The sequence below is a fragment of the Oncorhynchus clarkii genome, chromosome 21 (assembly GCF_045791955.1).
Source record: "Oncorhynchus clarkii lewisi isolate Uvic-CL-2024 chromosome 21, UVic_Ocla_1.0, whole genome shotgun sequence".
NCBI classification, from domain to species: domain Eukaryota; kingdom Metazoa; phylum Chordata; class Actinopteri; order Salmoniformes; family Salmonidae; genus Oncorhynchus; species Oncorhynchus clarkii.
The window spans coordinates 51,849,589-51,872,088 of NC_092167.1; the positions used below are offsets into that span (position 1 = coordinate 51,849,589).

The 22,500-nt window shown below is 44.3% G+C and overlaps 2 protein-coding genes across 2 annotated transcripts in view; both read left to right on the top strand.

Moving 5' to 3' along the window:
• The window catches only part of LOC139379526 (cyclic nucleotide gated channel subunit alpha 1b), a 19,225-nt gene extending 17,238 nt beyond the window's left edge, over positions 1 to 1,987 (top strand). The window contains exon 14 of the mRNA XM_071122345.1: positions 1,290 to 1,987. Within this exon, the coding sequence (XP_070978446.1) occupies positions 1,290 to 1,517 (228 nt within the window). The 3' untranslated portion in view covers positions 1,518 to 1,987. The remainder of the gene's footprint in view (positions 1 to 1,289) is intronic.
• A 4,362-nt stretch (positions 1,988 to 6,349) lies between these two features.
• LOC139379134 (nuclear transcription factor, X-box binding-like 1) overlaps positions 6,350 to 22,500 on the top strand; it is a 90,340-nt gene continuing 74,189 nt past the window's right edge. The window contains exons 1-11 of the mRNA XM_071121964.1: positions 6,350 to 6,406; positions 7,446 to 7,686; positions 7,836 to 8,036; positions 8,449 to 8,558; positions 17,295 to 17,425; positions 17,995 to 18,173; positions 20,209 to 20,370; positions 20,466 to 20,566; positions 21,774 to 21,888; positions 22,180 to 22,304; positions 22,495 to 22,500. The exon at positions 22,495 to 22,500 is cut by the window's right edge and continues 117 nt beyond it. Coding sequence (XP_070978065.1) covers positions 7,455 to 7,686; positions 7,836 to 8,036; positions 8,449 to 8,558; positions 17,295 to 17,425; positions 17,995 to 18,173; positions 20,209 to 20,370; positions 20,466 to 20,566; positions 21,774 to 21,888; positions 22,180 to 22,304; positions 22,495 to 22,500 — 1,362 coding nt within the window. The 5' untranslated portion in view covers positions 6,350 to 6,406; positions 7,446 to 7,454. The remainder of the gene's footprint in view (positions 6,407 to 7,445; positions 7,687 to 7,835; positions 8,037 to 8,448; positions 8,559 to 17,294; positions 17,426 to 17,994; positions 18,174 to 20,208; positions 20,371 to 20,465; positions 20,567 to 21,773; positions 21,889 to 22,179; positions 22,305 to 22,494) is intronic.

The following is a 22,500-nucleotide window of genomic DNA, read 5'->3' on the forward strand; positions in this document are numbered from 1 at the left end:
CCTCTATTAACACCTCTATATAACACCTCTATATAACACCTCTATAACAGCTCTATATAACACCTATATAACACCTCTATAACGCCTCTTTAACACCTCTATATAACACCTCTTTATAACACCTCTATATAACACCTCTATAACGTCTCTATAACACCTCTATAACAACTCTATATAACACCTCTATAAAACTCTATAACACCTCTATAACTCCTCTATAACCCCTTTATAACTCCTCGAAAACACCTCTATATAACACCTCTATATAACACATCTATAACACCTCTATAACACCTCTATAATACATCTATAACACCTCTATAACACCTCTATAACGCCTCTATAACCCCTCTATATAACACCTCTATATAACACCTCTATATAACACATCTATAACACCTCTATAACACCTCTATAATACATCTATAACACCTCTATAACACCTCTATAACACCTTTATAACAACTCTAAATAACACCTCTATAAACCTCTATAACACCTCTATATAACAACTCTATAAAACTCTATAACACCTCTATAACTCCTCTATAACCCCTTTATAACTCCTCTATAACACCTCTATATAACACATCTATAACACCTGTATAACACCTCTATATAACACCTCTATAACCTCTCTCTAACTCCTCTATAACACATCTATAACACATCTATAACACCTCTATAACATCTCTATATAACACCTCTATATAACACCTCTATAACCTCTCTCTAACTCCTCTATAACACATCTATAACACATCTATAACACCTCTATAACATCTCTATATAACACCTCTATATAACACCTCTATAACCTCTCTCTAACTCCTCTATAACACATCTATAACACATCTATAACACCTCTATAACATCTCTATATAACACCTCTATAACACCTCTATAACATCTCTATAATACACTTATAACACCGCTATAAAACAGCTATAACATCTATAAAACACATCTATAATTCAGCTATAACAAGGCTATAACACATCTATAAAACACATCTATAACACAGCTACAACACAGTAGTTAGGGTTAGTTAGGGTGCTTGGGCCGTGCTGTAGGACAACCTGCTGAACCTGGAAGGCTGATTGAGTTACTTTTTGATTCATTGACTGACTGATCAGTTAGCCGACCGACCAACTGACGGATGTATTGATTGATGATTAGGTGGCGAAGAAGGCCCGGACCCCAGGATATGGAGGAGTTTTGGTTATTAATTGATTATCTGATCGACCAATTGATTAACTCATTAATCAAAAGTATTGATGGTTCACTAGGTGGCGGCGCAGGGCCCGGACCCCAAGGACATGGAAGAGAAGGTGGAGAGGATGACAGCAACGCTGGAGTCCCTCCAGACGCGATACGCCCGGCTCCTCGCCGAACATGAGGCGGGCCAGAGCAGACTGAAACGCAGAGTCACCAGGCTGGAGAAGAAAGTGGTGGCTCCAGTCCAGGAGGTCGAGGAGATCGGGGTGGAGATGGGTACCGTGGCAACCACAGAATAGAAGAAATAGTCCCGCTGTTCTGTGTTCATTGTGTTTTTGAGGAAGGTCTTACCTACCTACTATCGTTGACTGACTGGAAGTCGCTCTGGGTAAGAGTGTTCGCTAAATTACCATAATGTAACGATGTCAGAGCAAGCAGAGCAACGTGGTTGGGAAAGGATCACTAAACAACAACAGCACGTGTCAATGGCATCCAGGTGGTAGAGGAATTAGAGTGACACCAAGAGTTGACTGACCTCTCAGTATCTTGAGTGGGTTGTTCCACAGGTGACCAAAAGAGCCATAGGGGGGGGAAACAGCATAGTCTACTTGATATACAGTCTTTTCTGAATCGGTACAAAGAGAATGACAGATCAGAATAACTTTTTATTCTTGTTGTCTTGTTCTGTCCACCAAATATTCACCACCACTTGATGTATAACCTCTAAAAGCCCCATGATGTATAACCTTTAAAAGCCCCATTATGTAATACCTTTTAAAAGCCCCTGATGTATAACCTTTAAAAGCCCCATTATGTAATACCTTTTAAAAGCCCCTGATGTATAACCTTTAAAAAGCCCCATGATGTATAACCTTTAAAAGCCCCTGATGTATAACCTTTAAAAAGCCCCATGATGTATAACCTTTAAAAAGCCCCTGATGTATAACCTTTAAAAGCCCCATTATTAATAACCTTTTAAAAGCCCCATGATGTATAACCTTTTAAAAAGCCCCATGATGTATAACCTTTAAAAGCCCCATTATGTAACCTTTAAAAGCCCCATGATGTATAACCTTTAAAAGCCCCATTATGTAATACCTTTTAAAAGCCCCTGATGTATAACCTTTAAAAGCCCCATGATGTATAACCTTTAAAAGCCCCATGATGTATAACCTTTAAAAGCCCCCAAAATAAGCTATTGTTCTTATTTGTTGTTTAGAAAGTGATTTATTTTCTATTATTATGTAATATATTCTCACTATTAAAGTATCCAATGTCTGTAGGTGATATCTGATGTAAAATATTACTTCATTGATATGTGATATTTGATTTAGTATCATTAATAATAATACCTGCACAGTAGAATTTAAATCATTTAGAAACGATCCACAACATACAGTCGGCCTACAAACATTTTGTAAATTACAAACAATAAATTATTACAGTATTTGAAGTGTCAAAATACTTATTGGATATGTTTAATCAATCAATCTTTGAACAATGGATAGGTGAATTGGTGGTTTGGTTGGATCAATATGTTGTTGGAAATAAAAGCTAGTTATTGTAAAGTATTGTTACCGTAGTGATGAGTGATGGTAAAGTATAAAGTTGAAGCAATAAACACAATAAAGACATTTTATAAGGAAGCACTGTCTCATTGTCATTTATATATGTGTCCACAGAAGAGAACAGAACATAAGATTAGACAGTTTATTTCTCAGGCTGCGTTTAGACAGGCAGCCTAACACACAATGAAAGACCCACTTCCTGGTGCAAGGCATGTACTGTTTTTGAATGGGCTTCTGCAAATCATCAAATTCATGAAAACGTGGTCATTTAAGATACTGTGCATTAGGAAAGTATTCAGACCCCTTGTCCTTTTTCCACATTTTGTTAGGTTACAGCCGTTATTCTAAAAATTGAAATTATGATCGAAAGGAAGAGATATTTCTAAACAAACAACTTTTTATTATCAGATTCTGCAAATCTGCAGCGGTGAACAGTGCAGAGTTTACGAGCCCAACGAACAGAGTTGGTTCTCAGCTTTTAGAACCTTTTTTCTAGATGCCAGTTCAGCAGGTGTGTGAGAGCACGATGGGAACAGTACTCCCTTTCCGCTGATAGAATTGTCACTGCTGCTCAAGCTAGCCTCTGTTCTCTTCATATAGCCACACAGCTGTGCCCTTGAAAGATACCAACAGAAGACGATGGACCAACAATAGGTCTCTTTGTCTTTGGCCGTGTGACTAAGTTGAACAGAGGCAGAAACCACCAGCTTCTTCTTACAACAAAACAGTTTAGTTTCTTCTTCTTCTTCTTCTTTTTTTGTTACTTACATAGTTTTGATGTCTTCACTATTATTCTACAATGTAGAAAATACTAACAATAAAGAAAAACCCTGGAATGAGTAAATCAAATCAAATTGTATTTGTCACATACGCCGAATACAACAGGTGTAAATGTTTACTTACAAGCCCTTAACCAACCATATAGTTTTAAGAAAATACAAAAAAAAAGTAAGAAAAACAAATCATTAAAGAGCAACAGAAAATAACAATATACGGGGGCTACCGGTACAGAGTCAATGTGTCAATGTGCGGGGTGTCGAGGTAATTGAGGTAATTGAGGTAATTATGTGCATGCAGGTAGGGTTATTTAATTGGCTAAGCATAGATAACAACAGGGAGTAGCAGCAGCGTATGGGAAGGGGGGCAATGTAAATAGTCTGAGGTAGTCATTTGATTAGATGTTCAGTAGTCTTATGGCTTGGGGGTAGAAGCTGTTTAGAAGCCTCTTGGACCTAGACTTGGCACTCCGGTACCGCTTGCTGTGCGGTAGCAGAGAGAACAGTCTATGACTAGGGTGGCTGGCTAGGTGTGTCCAAACTTTTGACTGGTACTGTATATCATTGAGTTAATAAAGCTGCATGGTCTCTTTCTTGCTTTCTGGAGTGAGGCAGCTCCAAAATGCAGGTGTTTCAGCCTCAGTGCTTTCTGTGGTGGTGGGGCAGCCAGGGAAAATACGGAGGGTTGGTAATGTTCTCTAGTTGTTCTGTACTGGGTACTGTGGCTTGCAAAAGTATTCACGCCATTGGCATTTTTCCTATTTTGTTGCCTTACAACCAGGAAATTAAAATAGATTTTTTGGGGGGTTCGTATAATTTGATTTACGCAACATGCCTACCACTTTGAAGATTCAAAATATATTTTATTGTGAAAGAAACAGAAAACCTAAGCGTGCATAACTATTCACCCCCCCCCCCCCCCCAAAAGTCAATATTTTGTAGCGTCACCTTTTGCAGCAATTACAGCTACAAGTCTCTTGGGGTATGTGTCTCTCTCTATAAGCTTGGCACATCTAGCCACTGGGATTTTTTTTGCCCATTCTTCAAAGAAAGAAAAACTGCTCCGGCTCCTTCAAGTTGGATGGGTTCCGCTGGTGTACAGCAGTCTTTAAGTCATAGCGCAGATTTTCAATTGGAAGAAGGTTTGGGCCATTCCAAGATGTTTCCCTTTAAACCACTCGAGTGTTGCTTTAGCAGTATGCTTTGGGTCATTGTTCTGCTGGAAGGTGAATCTCCATCCCAGTCTCAAATCTCTGGAAGACTGAAACAGGTTTCCCTCAAGAATTTCCCTGTATTTAGCGCCATCCATCATTCCTTCAATTCTGACCAGTTTCCCAGTCCCTGCTGATAAAAATCATCGTGGTGTTCTCGGGGTGATGTGAGGTGTTGGTTTGCGCCAGACATAGTGTTTTCCTTGATGGCGCCAGACATAGCGTCTTCCTTGATTTCCTTGCTGGGCGTTATCGTCCACCATCAACACCGGCCTGTACCTGCCCTAAACTCTCTACTGGCCACTTACACTAAGTCTGCATTTGTCCTGCTAGGTAAACTGCTACCTCAACTGGGACATGCTTAAATCACCCTACCAAGTCCTAAAGCAATGGGACTCCCTAAATCTTTCTCAGATTATTACCAATCCTACAAGGTATGACTCCAAACACCCAGAAAAGGCTACTCTTCTTGAGGTTCTTCTTCACAAATAATCCTGATATCAGTCTGGTGTTTTCTGTAATGACCTTAGTGATCACTGTTTTACAACTTGGGTTCGTAATGGCTGCTCAGTGAAACATCCTGTCCTGATTTGTCATAGACGCTTTCTAGAAAACTTTAATGAGCAAGCCTTCCTTCATGAACTGGCCTCTGTAAAATAGTATAGAATCAGCTTGATCCCCTCTGTCGAAAAATGCAAAATCTACCACTTATCAAGCGTCAGTGAGGCTGTTTGAAGTCTCACGTTGTAAATTCCAGCTTGCTTGTGTATACGGTTTGCCACGGTTTGCCACAGTTGACACAATTTGGTAATTATATTATTTTGCATCCTGTGGTGGAAACAATAATGTCCCAGGGGCTCATCTGGACTAAGTTGAGTTATCCGAACCACCTCTTTGGTACAGCCTCTCCCATAGGTCATTTGGCGACCCGCTACGAGAATGTTGGGTTACGGGTGTAACCTTGGTTCTCTGAGTAGAGCAACAGGTCGCCAGCCGTTACGTGCCTTTCCTCCGTGGGGTTCTAGTAGGCTGGACAATAGACTGTTTGGAAGGCAAGTTGGTGCCACGGTGCTCAACAGAACTAATAGGAGCTGGCAGGGTGAAAAATGCCTTTAAAACAAGGTCTGTTTTTCTGTGATTACTTCAAAACGACGGCAAGCAGCTGGAAAAATATGGTAATATTATGAAACACCTCATGAAACTGGTCTCCACAGTGGATGCAATTAACTAGTTTTTATCAGAAAAAAAGAGTTGTTAAAAATGTCATGGGTCCAGCCTAGTTCTAGTGGAGTAATAGACAGTAAACATATTCAGCATCTCAATCACATCGCATGAGGAGGTGTTTCCATAGATCGTTTAGCTACCCGTTACACTACTCAGAGAACCAAGGTTACATCCGTAATCCAACTTTACGTGTAGTGGACTTCTTGCACAGCGTTGGTTTGACACGTTGCAAAGCCCACTTTACTTCGTTATACTTTTGGACTTGTAGTTTTTGACACACCGGCTCACCAGTAAGTGAAGCGACAACGACTCCTGTTAATCACTACAATTCCCAGCCTGCACCACAGTGGTTGGAGTTTGCGCAGTGAGTGGTCCTGTGTAGGCGAGCGGCGTGTCAGTGAACGGTCTGGTATGTCTGCATGAATCAAACAATATTACAGAATTCAGAGTTTGTTAATTCCTCAAATCTCAATACTGTAATGCACGGGTGTTACGAATATTGCAGTTGTCTATTTGTTGTGATAGCTAGAGTCGCTATCACTTTCCTGAATGACAAAGCGAGCTAGCCGTCAGTTAGCCGGCTAGCTATTAGCTGTCACCAACAACATGAATTTACAATGGTATATACTATTTCCTTCAACCCTTGGTGAACTCGTTAGATCAGCGATAACTCCTTTAAAACAGCCAGCTATAGCTTTTCTCATTAGTAAACTGTCGGCGAAGTTGGTTAGCTAGCCCTCTGTAGAGACATAGTTAGCCCTGTGGATTATTGGTGGTATATGATGCTAGCTTTCATCAGCTAGACCCTACTTATTCAGTCGCGCAATCTGCTTTCTGGATATATCTGATATCTGGGGGCTATCAACTTGTTATGCTTAGTAGCTGTCTGCATGTTCGGCCGGTGCATGGAAGTGCCCCTCTCTCGCAGTCAGGCGTATAACCCGAGGACCTGTATAAAAATAGCGCACTACATAGGGAAGATGTTGCCATTTGGGGCGACGTCAGTCTCCATAGGTTTGTCTGGCAGAGGTTGTCGAGAGGGAGTCAGTCTGCTGACGTTACGCATCCAGTAGTCTCCATAGGTTTGTCTGGCAGAGGTTGTCGAGAGGGAGTCAGTCTGCTGACGTTACGCATCCAGTCGTAACAGCACCTACTGTATGGAACTACTGTGTCCCAAATGACCCCTCTTTACAAGGAGCACCTGTGAGCCTAAGTTTAAAAATGTTTTTTTAAAAATGAAATTTTTGGAGCACTATTAAAAATGTTTGAGATATTAAAGCTGTCAGCCCAACGCCCCAGCTGCTATGTCAAGAGATCCTATTTATGGGGTCCCTAGGTGTTGGGTTACGGTCCATACGAACCAACGGTCTTTGGTAAAACAAACACTCACTGATCATATATGTGTTATCACCGTGTGTTCTGTAATGTTCTTTATTGTGATGTGGCAGGTCATCACCATGGATCCGGCCTGGCGTCAGCGGGGTCGTGGGCGTGGTCAGCCACAGGGTCAAGCGTCGCGACCTCAGAGAGAGAGGGCAGCAGCCCCGGCAGCAGAATCCCCTAAGACTCCTAGTGGTGTGTGGGCTGGAGATGGGAGGGGGAGAGGAGGAGATGGGAGAGGGAAGAACGCTCCCACACAGCTACAGTCTGTTAACAGAGGGAAGAACATGGCAGCACCTTCACAACACAGTGAGTGAGAGAGAGAGAGAGTCTCTGTCTGTCTGTCAGTGTGCTTGCTGACTGACTGATTGATCGACTGACTGATTGATCGACTGACTGATTAATTATCTGGATTGATTAATTATCTGGATTGATTACTTGTATTTATTTATTGACAGCTGCGTCGAGCCAATCCAAGTTTGAGGAGATCAGGAAGTCCAACCAGGCTGCTGCTCAGCGATTGGTTCAGAGCCAGTACAGCTCCTCCTCAGACGATGATGTCGATGATACAGTTGATGATGGTGGGAAGGTGGAGGGGAAGGATGGTAAACGAGGGAAGATTCTGGCCTCGACGCTCACCACCTACACTGACCAGACTGGTGAGACAACACATACTGATGGCTCGTGCTTGAGTCTGATCCCTGTTGATCACACAGTCCCAGTCCGCCTGTTAAACCATTAGATCATTGTCTTTCTGGAACTTTCTGTATAGTTATGTCTGGTGATAAATTACACGATGTAGATGGGACAATATTTTAGTTGTCTCATTAAATGCATTCAATATCCAAATATGGATTTCTACAATTTACGGTCAGAGGTTTTTGAGTCATAGACATTTGGAGCTGTTGACATTTGGACATATTGTTCCGTAATTTACCGACGGTCCCTAACTAGCCCCATAGGGATAGGGTGCGTCTAACCAAACTAAACCCCCCGCTATCGTGGTCGCCGTCAGACCCTCGCTATCGTGGTCGCTGTCAGACCCCCTAATATCTCTCCTCTTCTCTCCAGGTGGAGATGTGACAGACCTAGAGAGAACTCGTCAGTACCTGAGTGATGCGTTCCAGTCCGGTGCCATCACCTGCCTTATCTGTATCGCCTCCGTCAAGAGAACCCAGGCTGTGAGTAGCACACCTACACACAGACACAGACCGACAGACAGACAGACAGACACAGACCGACAGACAGACACAGACCGACAGACAGACACAGACCGACAGACCGACAGACAGACACAGACCGACAGACAGACACAGACCGACCCACAGACACAGACCGACCCACAGACACAGACCGACCCACAGACACAGACCGACCCACAGACACAGACCGACCCACACAGACACAGACCCACAGACCCAGACAGACCCACACACCTACACACAGGCAGACCCGCAGACACACAGACCGAGACAGACCCACACACCTACACACAGGCAGACCCGCAGACACACAGACCGAGACAGACCCACACACCTACACACAGGCAGACCCACAGACACAGGCAGACACACAGACCCAGACAGACCCACCTACCAGATCATGCATTTAGAGAGTAAGGACATTGAGGGCTCTGCATTAGGATCCTTTCATTTAGAGAGTAAGGACATTGAGGGCTCTGCATTAGGATCCTTTCATTTAGAGAGTAAGGACATTGAAGGCTCTGCATTAGGATCCTTTCATTTAGAGAGTAAGGACATTGAGGGCTCTGCATTAGGATCCTTTCATGTGACACTACAACAGTCCATGGCAGCCATGTTTATTTTTATTGGATTCGTTCTGTGTATTTGGCAGGGACAATGCACAGAAACAACACAATTCCCAGAGCACCGAGACATGTCACATCCAGATGTAACGATCAGCTAACTTCCTTCTGTCGTCCCTAAAACATCTAAACGTGGAAACAGTCTACACATCTAGACATGCAGTACCAGTCAATAGTTAGTACACTCCTACTCATTCAAGGATTTTACTTTCTACATTGTAGAATAATAGTGAAGACATCTAAACTATAAAGTAAACACATATGGAATCATGTAGTAACCAAAAAAGTGTTAAACAAATCAAAATATATTTTATATTCTTTAAAATAGTAAAAATAAAAACCCTTGAATGAGTGTTCTGAAACTTTGGCAAACTCCCAGCGCTTTGCGTCTGTGTCTGGAGGTCAGAAAGGGCTTTCTTCTGGCAACCCTTCCAAAGAGCCTGTGGTTGTGGAGGTGGAGTCTGATGGGGCTTTCTTCTGGCAACCCTTCCAAAGAGCCTGTGGTTGTGGAGGTGGAGTCTGATGGGGGCTTTCTTCTGGCAACCCTTCCAAAGAGCCTGTGGTTGTGGAGGTGGAGTCTGATGGGGCTTTTTTGAAACCTGGTGACCCCAAGACTCCACCAAGGCCTGCAATTCTTTCAGTGATTATTGGGGATTTCTTCTCTCACCATCCTACTCCCTATCCTGGGGGGGGGCGTCGTCTACCTTTGAGGTTTAAGGTTCCATATCTTTAGAATGTTTGAATCATTGCCCTGGCAGTGCTCAGTGGTCTATTCAACCGTTTGTGGGTCTTCTTGTAGCCATGACCAGATTCATGAAGGTCTACGACCATCTGTCTCTTTTCAACTGCCAGTTATTTTCTTCATGGTGTTGGATGACAAAGGGATCTTGTGCAACGGATGTGAAACGGCTAGCTTAGTTAGCGTGGGCGCTAAATAGCGTTTCAATCAGTGACGTCACTTGCTCTGAGACCTTGAAGTAGTAGTTCCCCTTGCTCTGCAAGGGCCGCGGCTTTTGTGGCGCGATGGGTAACGATGCTTCGTGGGTGACTGTTGTTGATGTGTGCAGAAGGTCCCTGGTTCGCGCCCGGGTATGGGCGAGGGGACGGTTTAAACTTATACTGTTACACTTGCATGTGTGTGACCTCATTTTGGTACCCTGGCGAAAAGGGAAGTGATGTAATGGCTCAATATAGTTCCTTAACACTCAATATATATAAATAATAGATGACCTTAAATATGTGGAATTTGAGTGTACTCCCTCTATCTACCCCCCCGCCTCCTCTTCCTCACCCTCTTCCTTTCCCTCTTCTCTCCCCCCCTCCCCCTCTTCCTTCCCCCCCTCACCCTCTTCCTTTCTCTCTTCTCTCCCCCTCTTCCTTCCCCTCTTCTCTCCCCCTCTTCCCCTCTTCCTTCCCCTCTTCCTTCCCCTCTTCTCTCCCCCTCTTCTCTCCCCCTCTTCTCTCCCCCTCTTCTCTCCCCCTCTTCTCTCCCCCTCTTCCTTCCCCTCTTCCTTCCCCTCTTCTCTCCCCCTCTTCTCTCCCCCTCTTCCTTCCCCTCTTCCTTCCCCTCTTCCTTCCCCTCTTCCTTCCCCTCTTCCTTCCCCTCTTCCCTCCCCTCTTCTCTCCCCCCTCCCCCTCTTCCTTCCCCTCTTCTCTCCCCCCTCCCCCTCTTCCTTCCCCTCTTCTCTCCCCCCTCCCCCTCTTCCTTCCCCTCTTCTCTCCCCCCTCCCCCTCTTCCTTCCCCTCTTCTCTCCCCCCTCCCCCTCTTCCTTCCCCTCTTCTCTCCCCCCCCTCCCCCTCTTCCTTCCCCTATTCTCTTCCCCCCTCCCCCTCTTCCTTCCCCTCTTCTCTCCCCCCTCCCCCTCTTCCTTCCCCTCTTCTCTCCCCCTTCACCTCTGATTGAGGGGTTGGGTTAAATTTCAGTTGAATACATTCAGTTGTGTAACTGACAAGGTACAGTTGAAGTCGGAAGTTTACATACACCTCAGCCAAAAACATTTAAACTCAGTTTTTCACAATTCCTGACATTTAATCCTAGTAAAAATTCCCTGTTTTAGGTCAGTTAGGATCACCACTTTATTTTAAGAATGTGAAATGTCAGAATAATAGTAGAGAGAGTGATTTATTTCAGCTTTTATTTCTTTCATCACATTCCCAGTGGGTCAGAAGTTTACATACACTCAGTATTCTGTAGCATTGCCTTTAATTTGTTTACCTTGGGTCAAACATTTTGGGTAGCCTTCCACAAGCTTCCCACAATAAGTGGGCCCAATCCTCCTGACAGAGCTGGTGTAACTGAGTCAGGTTTTTAGGCCTCCTTGCTCACACACGCTTTTTCAGTTCTGCCCACAAATGTTCTATAGGATTGAGGTCAGGGCTTTGTGATGGCCAATCCAATACCTTGACTTTGTTGTCATTAAGCCATTTTGCCACAACTCTGGAAGTATGCTTGGGGTCATTGTCCATTTGGAAGACACATTTGCGACCAAGCTTTAACTTCCTGACTGATGTCTTGAGATGTTGCTTCAATATATCCACATAATGTTCCTACCTCATGATGCCATCTATTTTGTGAAGTGCACCAGTCCCTCCTGCAGCAAAGCACCCCCACAACATGATGCTGCCACCCCCGTGCTTCACGGTTGCGATGGTGTTCTTCATCTTGCAAGCCTCCCCTTTCTCCTCCAAATATAACGATGGTCATTATGGCCTAACAGTTATATTTTTGTTTCATCAGACCGGAGGACATTTCTCCAAAAAGTACGATCTGTGTCTCCATGTGCAGTTGCAAACCGTATTCTGGCTTTTTTATGGCGGTTTTGGAGCAGTAGCTTCTCCTTGCTGAGTGGCCTTTCAGGTTATGTCGATGTAGGACTCGTTTTACTGTGGATATATATACTTTGGTACCTGTTTCCTCCAGCATCTTCACAAGGTCCTTTGTTGTTGTTCTGGGATTGATTTGCACTTTTTGCACCAAAGTACGTTCATCTCTAGGAGACAGAACGGGTCTCCTTCCTGAGAGGTATGACGGCTGCATGGTCCCATGGTGTTTATACTTGCGTACTATTGTTTGTACAGAATAACGTGGTACCTTCAGGCGTTTGGAAATTGCTCCCAAGGATGAACCAGACTTGTGGAGGTCTACAATTTTTTTTCCCGAAGTCTTGACTGATTTCTTTTGATTTTCCCGTGGTCAAGAAAAGAGCCACTGAGTTTGAAGGTAGGCCTTAAAATACATCCACAGGTACACCTCCAATTGACTCAAATGATGTCAATTAGCCTATCAGAAGCTTCGAAATCCATGACATCATTTTCTGGAATTTTCCAAGCTGTTTAAAGGCAGTCAACTTAGTGTATGTAAACTTCTGACCCACTGGAATTGTGATACAGTGAATTGTAAGTGAAATAATCTGTCTGTAAACAATTGTTGGGAAAATGACTTGTGTCCTGCACAAAGTAGATGTCCTAACCAACTTGGCAAAACTGTAGTTTGTTAAAAAGAAATTTGTGGAGTGTTTGAAAATCAAGTTTTAATGACTCCAACCCAAGTGTATGTAAACTTTCGACTTCAACTGTATATTGACTGATATATATGTTGAATAGGGTGGGGCTAAAACTGGATCCTAGTCTCACCCCAAGGTTATGTTGACGTAGTTGTGCCTTGGGGCGCATATGGGGGAGGGAATGCTGTCACCTCCAGGTAGGTGTTTGTCCCCCTGTGTGCTGAGGGTGTCAGGTTCTTGTCCAGTTCTGGCATTTAGGTCACCACAGACGTGTCCCTGGGCCTGGAAATGGTTGATCTCCCCCTCCAGGATGGAGAAGCTGTCTTCATTAACGTCATAATGTCTTCCTTCGTTGAAGGGGATTATATTGGGGGGAAATAGGTAGCAAACACGAGGCCATTTTTCACTGTTGAGATTAGACATTTTGGGGAATATTCAGAGAATTCCATGGGAATTAATGGAAATATATGCAAATTAATATTAATACCATTTAAATTTAGATGTTTTTTGCATTGGATATAATTGCTTTGGTGTGTGGGTTCCCTAACAAGGACCAGTTGCGCCCTGAGGCTCATTGGTGGGATTTGGAGGATGATGGAGGAAAGAGCCTCAGATCCACAGAGTCCCTTCCACCAGGTGGCTGATGAGATATGTTGTCACGACTACCATATTGCATCTCCATCCCAAAGCCCTTGCTTAGAAGTGACTGCCAAGAACCCTGTCCTCATCCAGGCCGAGGTGACGAGACACGGTAGTGATGACACCATAGGCCTTGTTGATATCTGCACCAGACAGGATGCTCTTGCCAGCGTACTTGGGATCCAACATGTACGCTGCGGCGTGTTTGGGCTTCAGGAAGAAGTCTTCACGCTTTTTGATGTATTTCAGAACTGCAGTTTCCTCTGCTTGGAGCAACAGTGAAGTGGGCAGGGCAGTACGGATTTATTATCTCACATCTGCAAGCAGAGTTTGAACATCAGACAGGACGGCATTGTCACCCTCAATCTATGCAATGGCTACTGCTATAGGTTTCAGGAGTTTCAGGCTGCTTACCACTCTCTCTCTCCCAAAATACATCATCCAGGAGGATCCTCTTGATGGGGCTGTCCATATTGGCAGACTGTGGCCATTTCTTGGAGAGACTCCTTCCCCTCCAGGAGACTGTCAAACATGATGACAACACCACCCCAACGGGTGTTGTTGGGCAGCTTCAATGTGTTGCTCTTATTCTTCTCACTTTGCTTGGTGAGGTAGATTGCTGCTATAACTTGATGATCCTTCACATACCTAACCTAACCATTTCCTTGGCTCTCTTGTAGAGTGCATCCATTGTTTTTAGTGTCATGATGTCCTTGAAGAGCAGATTCAGTGCATGAGCAGCACAGCCAAAGGGTGTGATGTGAGGGTAGGACTCCTCCACTTTAGACCAAACAGCCTTCATGTTCGCAGCATTGTCTGTCACAAGTGCAAATCCCTTCTGTGGTCCAAGGTCATTGATGACTGCCTTCAGCTCATCTGCAATGTAGAGACCGGTGTGTCTGTTGTCCCTGGGGTCTGTGCTCTTGTAGAATACTGGTTGAGGGGTGGAGATGATGTAGTTCATTCTTCTTTGCCCACGAACATTCGTCCACCCATCAGAGATTATTGCGTTACAGTCTGCTTTCTCTATGATTTGCTTGACCTTCACTTGAACTCTGTTGAACTCTGCATCCAGCAAATGAGTAGATAAAGCATGTCTGTTTGGAGTGGTGTATGCTGGGCGAAGAACATTCAGAAATCTCTTCCAATACACATTGCCTGTGAGTTTTAGAGGTGAACCAGTTGCACACACAGCTCGAGCAAGACATTCATCAGCATTTCTCTGACTACGTTCCTCCATTGAGTCATAAACACTTCTGATTCCAGGAGGACCATGAGCTGTTGCTGTCGGTAAGGTGTCTGATTCATCATTTACACCTCGAATAGAAGTAGAGGGACTTTTGTCAGAGGTTGCTTGTTGTGAGCGCTGAGGGAACTTTATGCACTTGGCCAGATGATTCTGTATCTTTGTTGCATCTTTTTTCTTCACATCTTTTTCTTACAATAGCTGCAGATGTACAGTTAAATAGTTAAGCAGTTAGATTAAACATCTCCTTTGTAAGATAAATGTTTAAAATGAAACATGTATGGAAACAGGTGAATTAACACTCCTCAGTTAGCAGGCTCAAGCAAGCTAAAACCCCACATGGTAGCAAAAACTAACAAGAGTTTAAAGTTATTTAAACACACTTTGCTGTAGGCTACTGTTTACTAGTTAACAAAAAAATACTGAATTTCATATAAAATATATTCACCCCACCCAGTATTGTAGTAACTTACCAGAAAGCTCAATAGCATCTCATTAGTGTACAAGATCTTGAGAATCAGCTGTGTGATGGAAGAGTGCACTGTGCATGCAGAGGGTTCCATTGAATTCCATTCCATTGAATTGGACATAGTTTAACCAACATATGCCACAAGACCTAGGATTGCCTTATTGCCTTGTGTGTATACCACAATAAAGGTCCACTGTTTTTGATGAATTTAAGCAACAAAAACAATCCAGAAAAGGTTTTCTGACCCTTTGAAACCCTAATACACACACACACACACACACACACACACACACACACACACACATTGAACTCTGCTGTGGTCAAATAAAGAAACCGGTAGAACAGTTGAATTGGGACACCAGGTGGTGAAACAACTGATGAGCTTCAACTCCACAGTCTCACAGCTCAAACTTCTGGCTCGAAAGGGACCTTTTTTTTTTTTAAGCAAACAGTGACAAATTGAAACGTTGTGCTGATAAGACATTCATTGAAAACATAATAATTTCAGATATAATAGAATGATTGATCAACAAAAGGTTATTTCATTTTGCCCAGCTGTCCACATCAATTCCCCATCAGAAGAAGTGTTGGTTGATTCCTCCTCAGTGAAAATCTCCTGTGTGGCTGGCCATCATCCTTCCCGACGTTTGGAATTACCATACATTCTTACACCTTTTGATTGATCAGGTTTCATTTATAGCAGAGACACCTCAATATGACATTAACTATATCAGTGGAGGCTGCTGAGGGGAGGAATGGCGTCAACCAGCCTTAATCCATCCTCGCCTCAACAGCCTCCACAGCCTCCACTGAACTGTATGTGTAGCTAGCAACTAGCTAACGTTAGGTGGAAAATGATTGTACAAAGTTAAATCCGTCCAGTTATCTAATAGAAGTGAACTGCTTAACGTTACGCTGAATTGTGAGTTTCTCTGAATGTTGTCCTCTTGTCGAGATCAGTGGTGTCTTCTTCATATCTTCATCGTACTTCGCCTGGTTGGAAAGATAAAATCTCCTTCAGGAAGCCATTGAAGTGCAAGCTAACGCTACAAACAGAAAGCTGCAATAACAGTTACAGTAGCTAGCTAGCTAACATTAGCTAAATAAAACTGTCAGGCTAGCTACTGTAGCTGACTAGGTAGGCTGAGGTATTACATTAGCTAGCATCTAAAAACATCTTAAATTATTTCTTCCTATTTAACAAATTGTACTTATATAAAGACAACTACATGGTAAAGAAAGTGTTGTCTTTCTAGTCTTTTCTCTGAAGCAACAGGTTGTCACCGTCAAAAACACAGTCTTTTCTGAGGTAATAATTACGCTTCTGAGGTGAAATAGAACTGCCCTCATCCTCCCTCGCGACCGCTATGAGGTAACCTAGCAACCAGCAAAGCAGCGGACGCTTTGGTTCCGGTCAGAATTTTAGATTAGATTGAATTTTGTCATTGAACAGGTACAAATACAACGAAATGCAGTTGGCATCTGACCAGAAGTGCAAATAAAAGAGTGGAAAACAAATGTACAAGTCAAACAATTAAGTACAAAGTATGTTATTATTATTATTATTATTATTATTATTATTATATTGGGATGTATAAATGTGCAACTTGAAAGTGCAAGGAGCCATGCAACTGAAATGCAGGGAGAGCAGCAATGAGGTTACCGAGGTTGACATGTACAACTGAATTATGTCCTTACTCAGACTTGGCAAAGCCAGAGTCCAGTAGTACTGTGAGAAAGTAGACTAGGAGAAAGCAGCACGGTCCCTGAGAGGCAGTACTACGATGTGGGTTCTGCTTCTTCAGGTTTTGGTTTGTTAGAAGTTTCAACTTGATAGTCCTTGGTAGTTCATTCAGGTCAAATTTGGTCCAAAATCAAGGTTTTAGGTTTGGAATTTTAATTGAAGGTTTTAATGTTGAGGTTCGTATCCTGTATAAATCCTTGTGAAAAAAATTAATCTACATTTATCCAACTCTAATTAATAATATATTTTTGCAGAAGAACTCAGGAGCTCACTCTCTCTGCTCATCTGCCCCCTCTCTCTCTCTGTCTCTCTCTCTCTCTTGGTTTCTCTCTTTCCCCCTCTCTCGGTTTCTCTCTCTCTCTTTCTCTCTCTCTTTCTCTCTCTCTTTCTCTCTTTTCGTCTCTCTCTCTCTCTGTTTTTTCTCTCTCTCTCTCTCTCGGTTTCTCTCTCTCGGTTTCTCTCTCTCGGTTTCTCTCTCTCTCTCTCTGTAGGTATGGAGTTGTGCTGGTTGTTTCTGTCTGTTCCATATCCCCTGTATTCAGAAGTGGGCTAAGGACTCGGTCTTTCTCCTCTCCTCTGTCACTGATGAAGACTTTGGGAAGAAAGATCACCCCTGGCCTTGGTGAGTCTAACACCTGACCTCTGACCCATAACTTCCTAACCTCTAATCCCTAACTCGGGGCGGTAGGTAGCCTAGTGGTTATTGTGCCAGTAACCGAAAGGTTGATGGATCGAATCCCCGACCTGACAAGGTCAAAATCTGTCGTTCTGCCCCTGAACAAGGCAGTTTAACCCACTGTTCCCCGGAAGGCCGTCATTGTAAATAAGAATTTTGACTTGCCTCGTTAAATAAAGGTGAAATAAAGGTGAAGTAAAAGTCGCTGAAAAAAGAGGAATAGTCAGGCCAGAATGCTGAACACATTTAAATGTACTTTACCGGTTGTCTGTCACCTCTGACCTCTAACTTCCTGAACTCTAATTACCTCGTTGTTGTTTATTCCCTCCCGATTCCTGGAATCTTTCAGTTGGGATTTTAGCAGAACCTCAGAATTTTAGGAAAGTGAGCAGAGTTGTGCCCCACCTGTATGAATAAAACATGTCTTTCCCCAGGTCCTAAACGTTGTGAGTACAGCCCCTCCCAGACCCCCTAGTATTACAATAACAGCTTTTTGTTCTTATTCCCCCCCCCAGTCCTAAATGTCGTTATGAGTACAGCCCCTCCCAGACCCCCAGTAGGTATGTCTGTTACTGTGGGAAGGTACAGGATCCTCCTCTGGATCCATGGCTGTTACCTCACTCCTGTGGGCTGGTCTGTGACAGAGCCTTGAACCCAGCCTGTGGACACCGCTGTCTGCTGCTCTGTCATCCAGGTAAGGATGCTCAACACGCACACCCACACAATATTTCTGTTCGTTTTTTCCCCGCATCGTCTGTAACATAATGTTGCTGCTACCGTCTCTTATGACCGACATTAACTTCTGGACATCAGAACAGCGACACCTCGAGCTGGAAGGAAATACCGCTTTCTCGGGAACAGGCCCAAATCCCTGTCATTTGCGTGAAGAAAAGATGGGAATCATTGGATGATCTACGATCGAGACTGTCCTACCAACGGGACATTCATAACTGTAATCCGAGGCTGAACGACGATAATGTAGAGCTGAGGGATTTTCACCGGCAGAACAGAGAAGCTACATCTGGAAAGACGAGGGGTGGGGGTATGTCTTTTTGTCAATAACAGCTGGTGCGCGATGTCTAATATTAAAGAAGTCTCAAGGTTTTGCTCGCCTGTGGTAGAGTATCTCATGATAAGCTGTAGACCACACTATCTACCAAGAGAGTTTTCCTAGCCGTCTATTTACCACCACAAACCGATGCTGGCACTAAGACCGCACTCAACGAGCTGTATGAGGCCATAAACAATAAAATGCTCATCCAGAGGTGGTGCTCCTAGTGGCCGGGGACTTTAATGCAGGCTAACTTAAATCAGTTTTACCTAATTTCTACCAGCACGTCACATGTGCAACCAGAGGAAAAAAACTAGACCACCTTTACTCCACACACAGAGACGGGTACAAAGCTCTCCCTCGTCTTCCACATGGCAAATCTGACCATAATTATATCCTCCTGATTCCGGCTTACAATCTAAAACTAAAGCAGGAAGTACCAGTGACTCAATAAGGAAGTGGTCAGATGATGCGGATGCTACAGGATTATTTTGCAGCACAGACTGGAATATGTTCCAGGATTCATCCAATGGCATTGAGGAATATACCACATCAGTCATTGGCTTCATCAATAAGTGCATTGACGATGTTGTCCCCATAGTGACGGTACGTACATATCCCAACCAGGAGCCATGAATTACAAGCAACATCCGCACTGAGCTAAAGGGTAGAGCTGTCGCTTTCAAGGAGCGGGGACACAAATCTGGATGCTGATAAGAAATCTCACTCTCACCTCAGACGAACCATCAAACAAGCAAAGCGTCACTACAGGATTTAGATTGAATCCTACTACACTGGCTCTGACGCTCGTCGGATGTGGCAGGGCTTGCAAACTATTACAGACTACAAAGAGAAACCCAGCCACGAGCTGCCCAATGACGTGAGCCTACCAGACGAGATTAAATGCCTTTTATGCTCGCGTCGAGGCAAGCAACACTGAAACATGCATGAGAGCACCAGCTGTTCCGGACAACTGGGTGATAATGCTCTCGATAGCCGATGTGAGTAAGACCTTTAAACAGGTGAACATTCACAAGGCCACTGGGCCAGAAGGATTACCAGGACATGTACTCAAAGCATGCGTGGACCAACCATCAACTGTCTTCACTGACATTTTCAACCTCTCCCTGATCCAGGGTGGTGCCAGGACAGCAACCTCTCAATGTGAGCAAGACAAAGGAGCTTTAACATTGACGGGGCTGTAGTGGAGCGAGTCGAGACCTTCAAGTTCCTTGGTGTCACCAACAAACTATCATGGTCCAAACACACCAAGACAGTCGAAGATGGCACAACAAAACCTATTCCCACTCAGGAAACTAAAATTATTTGGCATGGGTCCTCAGATCCTCAAAAGGTTCTACAGCTGCACCATCAAGAGCATCCTGACCGGTTTCATCACCGCCTGGTATGGCAACTGCTCGACATCTGACCGTAAGGCACTACAGAAGGTAGTGCGAATGGCCCAGTACATCACTGGGGCCAAGCTTCCTGCCATCCAGGACCTCTATACCAGGCGGTGTCAGAAGAAGGCCCAAAATACTGTGAAAGACTCCAGCCAACCCCAGTCATAGACTGTTCTCTCTGCAACGCACGGCAAGCGGTACAAGAGCGCCAAGTCAAAGTTTGGTTTGATGTCGATATATTGGTGCGTAAACATGTTGAACCCTCTGTCTTCCAGGTCCCTGCCCACCTTGTCCTAAGATGGTATCAGTCAGCTGTATGTGTTCTAAGGCCATGCCCGTCCCGCGTCGCTGTAGCAACAAGCCCTGGAGCTGTCAGAAGACCTGTGGCAAGACTCTGCCCTGTAAACAACACGCCTGTAACAGCAGCTGTCACTCAGGTAACCCTGAGTTTATCAATGACAAGCCTCGGTAACCACGGAGGTGATTTTGAGATCGTTTATTGATCTGTATTGATATAACCCGTCTGCCTCAGGTGTGTGTGAGCCGTGTCCGAGGGTCAGTGTCCAGAGGTGTGTCTGTGGACAGGAGGAGGCAGAGAGACAGTGTGCCAGCCCTGTGTGGCACTGTCAACAGGTAACACACCTGAATACATACAGCCCTGTCAACAGGTAACACACCTGAATACGTACAGCCCTACCAACAGGTAACACACCTGAATACATACAGCCCTGTGTGGCACTGTCAACAGGTAACACACCTGAATACATACAGCCCTGTCAACAGGTAACACACCTGAATACATACAGCCCTGTCAACAGGTAACACACCTGAATACATACAGCCCTGTCAACAGGTAACACACCTGAATACATACAGCCCTGTCAACAGGTAACACACCTGAATACATACAGCCCTACCAACAGGTAACACACCTGAATACATACAGCACTGTCAACAGGTAACACACCTGAATACGTACAGCCCTACCAACAGGTAACACACCTGAATACATACAGCCCTGTCAACAGGTAACACACCTGAATACGTACAGCCCTACCAACAGGTAACACACCTGAATACATACAGCCCTACCAACAGGTAACACACCTGAATACATGCAGCCCTACCAACAGGTAACACACCTGAATACATACAGCCCTGTGTGACACTACCAACAGGTAACACACCTGAATACATACAGCCCTACCAACAGGTAACACACCTGAATACATACAGCCCTGTGTGGCACTACCAACAGGTAACACACCTGAATACATACAGCCCTGTCAACAGGTAACACACCTGAATACATACAGCACTGTCAACAGGTAACACACCTGAATACATACAGCCCTGTCAACAGGTAACACACCTGAATACATACAGCCCTGTCAACAGGCAACACACCTGAATACATACAGCCCTGTCAACAGGTAACACACCTGAATACATACAGCCCTGTCAACAGGTAACACACCTGAATACATACAGCACTGTCAACAGGTAACACACCTGAATACATACAGCACTGTCAACAGGTAACACACCTGAATACATACAGCCCTGTCAACAGGCAACACACCTGAATACATACAGCCCTGTCAACAGGTAACACACCTGAATACATACAGCCCTGTCAACAGGCAACACACCTGAATACATACAGCCCTGTCAACAGGTAACACACCTGAATACATACAGCCCTGTCCTATTTATGGTTGCCACATTCTGGTGAATTTCTCCAAATTCCCTCGGAAGATTCCTTGAATCAGAACATCTGGGAATTCTCCTGTTTGACCTGTCTCCCTGTTTCCCTATCTCCCTGTCTCCCTGTCTCTAGCTGTGTGGTCGTCCTCTCTCCTGTGGTAATCATACATGTGAGAGAATGTGTCATTCAGGTCTGTGTGGGGCGTGTCCTCGATCTGGCAACAGAGCCTGTCCCTGCGGCAAGTCAAGTAAGATAACACACCTTCGCCTTCCCTGTCCTCTGACTCTCTCTGTGTTCACGTTCTCAGTCTCTGTCCTCTGACTCTCTGTGTTCACGTTCTTACAGTCCCTGTCCTCTTGTCTCTCTGTGTTCAGGTTCTTAGTCTCTGTCCTCGTCTCTGACTCTCTCTGTGTTCACGTTCTTACAGTCTCTGTCCTCTGACTCTCTCTGTGTTCACCTTCTTAGTCTCTGTCCTCTTGTCTCTCTCTGTGTTCACCTTCTTAGTCTCTGTCCTCTTGTCTCTGACTCTGTGTTCCAGAGAGTTCTCTCCCCTGTACTGAGGATGTCCCTACCTGTGGTGACACCTGTGACAAGGTGATGGAATGTGGCTTACACACCTGTTCCATGAGGTGTCACAGAGGGGCCTGTGAAACCTGCAGACAGGTTAATAAACTCATATTCCATCATTTTACAGTTGACTTTTAGTTAACTTGAGTTTATCCAGGACTCTAGCTCCATCCATCCAACCAACACACAACAAATGGAATCTTTTATTTCATTCCCTCTGCCCCCCCTTCCTCTCTGCCCCCCTCTCTTCCTCTCTGCCCCCCCTCTCTTCCTCTCTGCCCCCCAGGAGGTA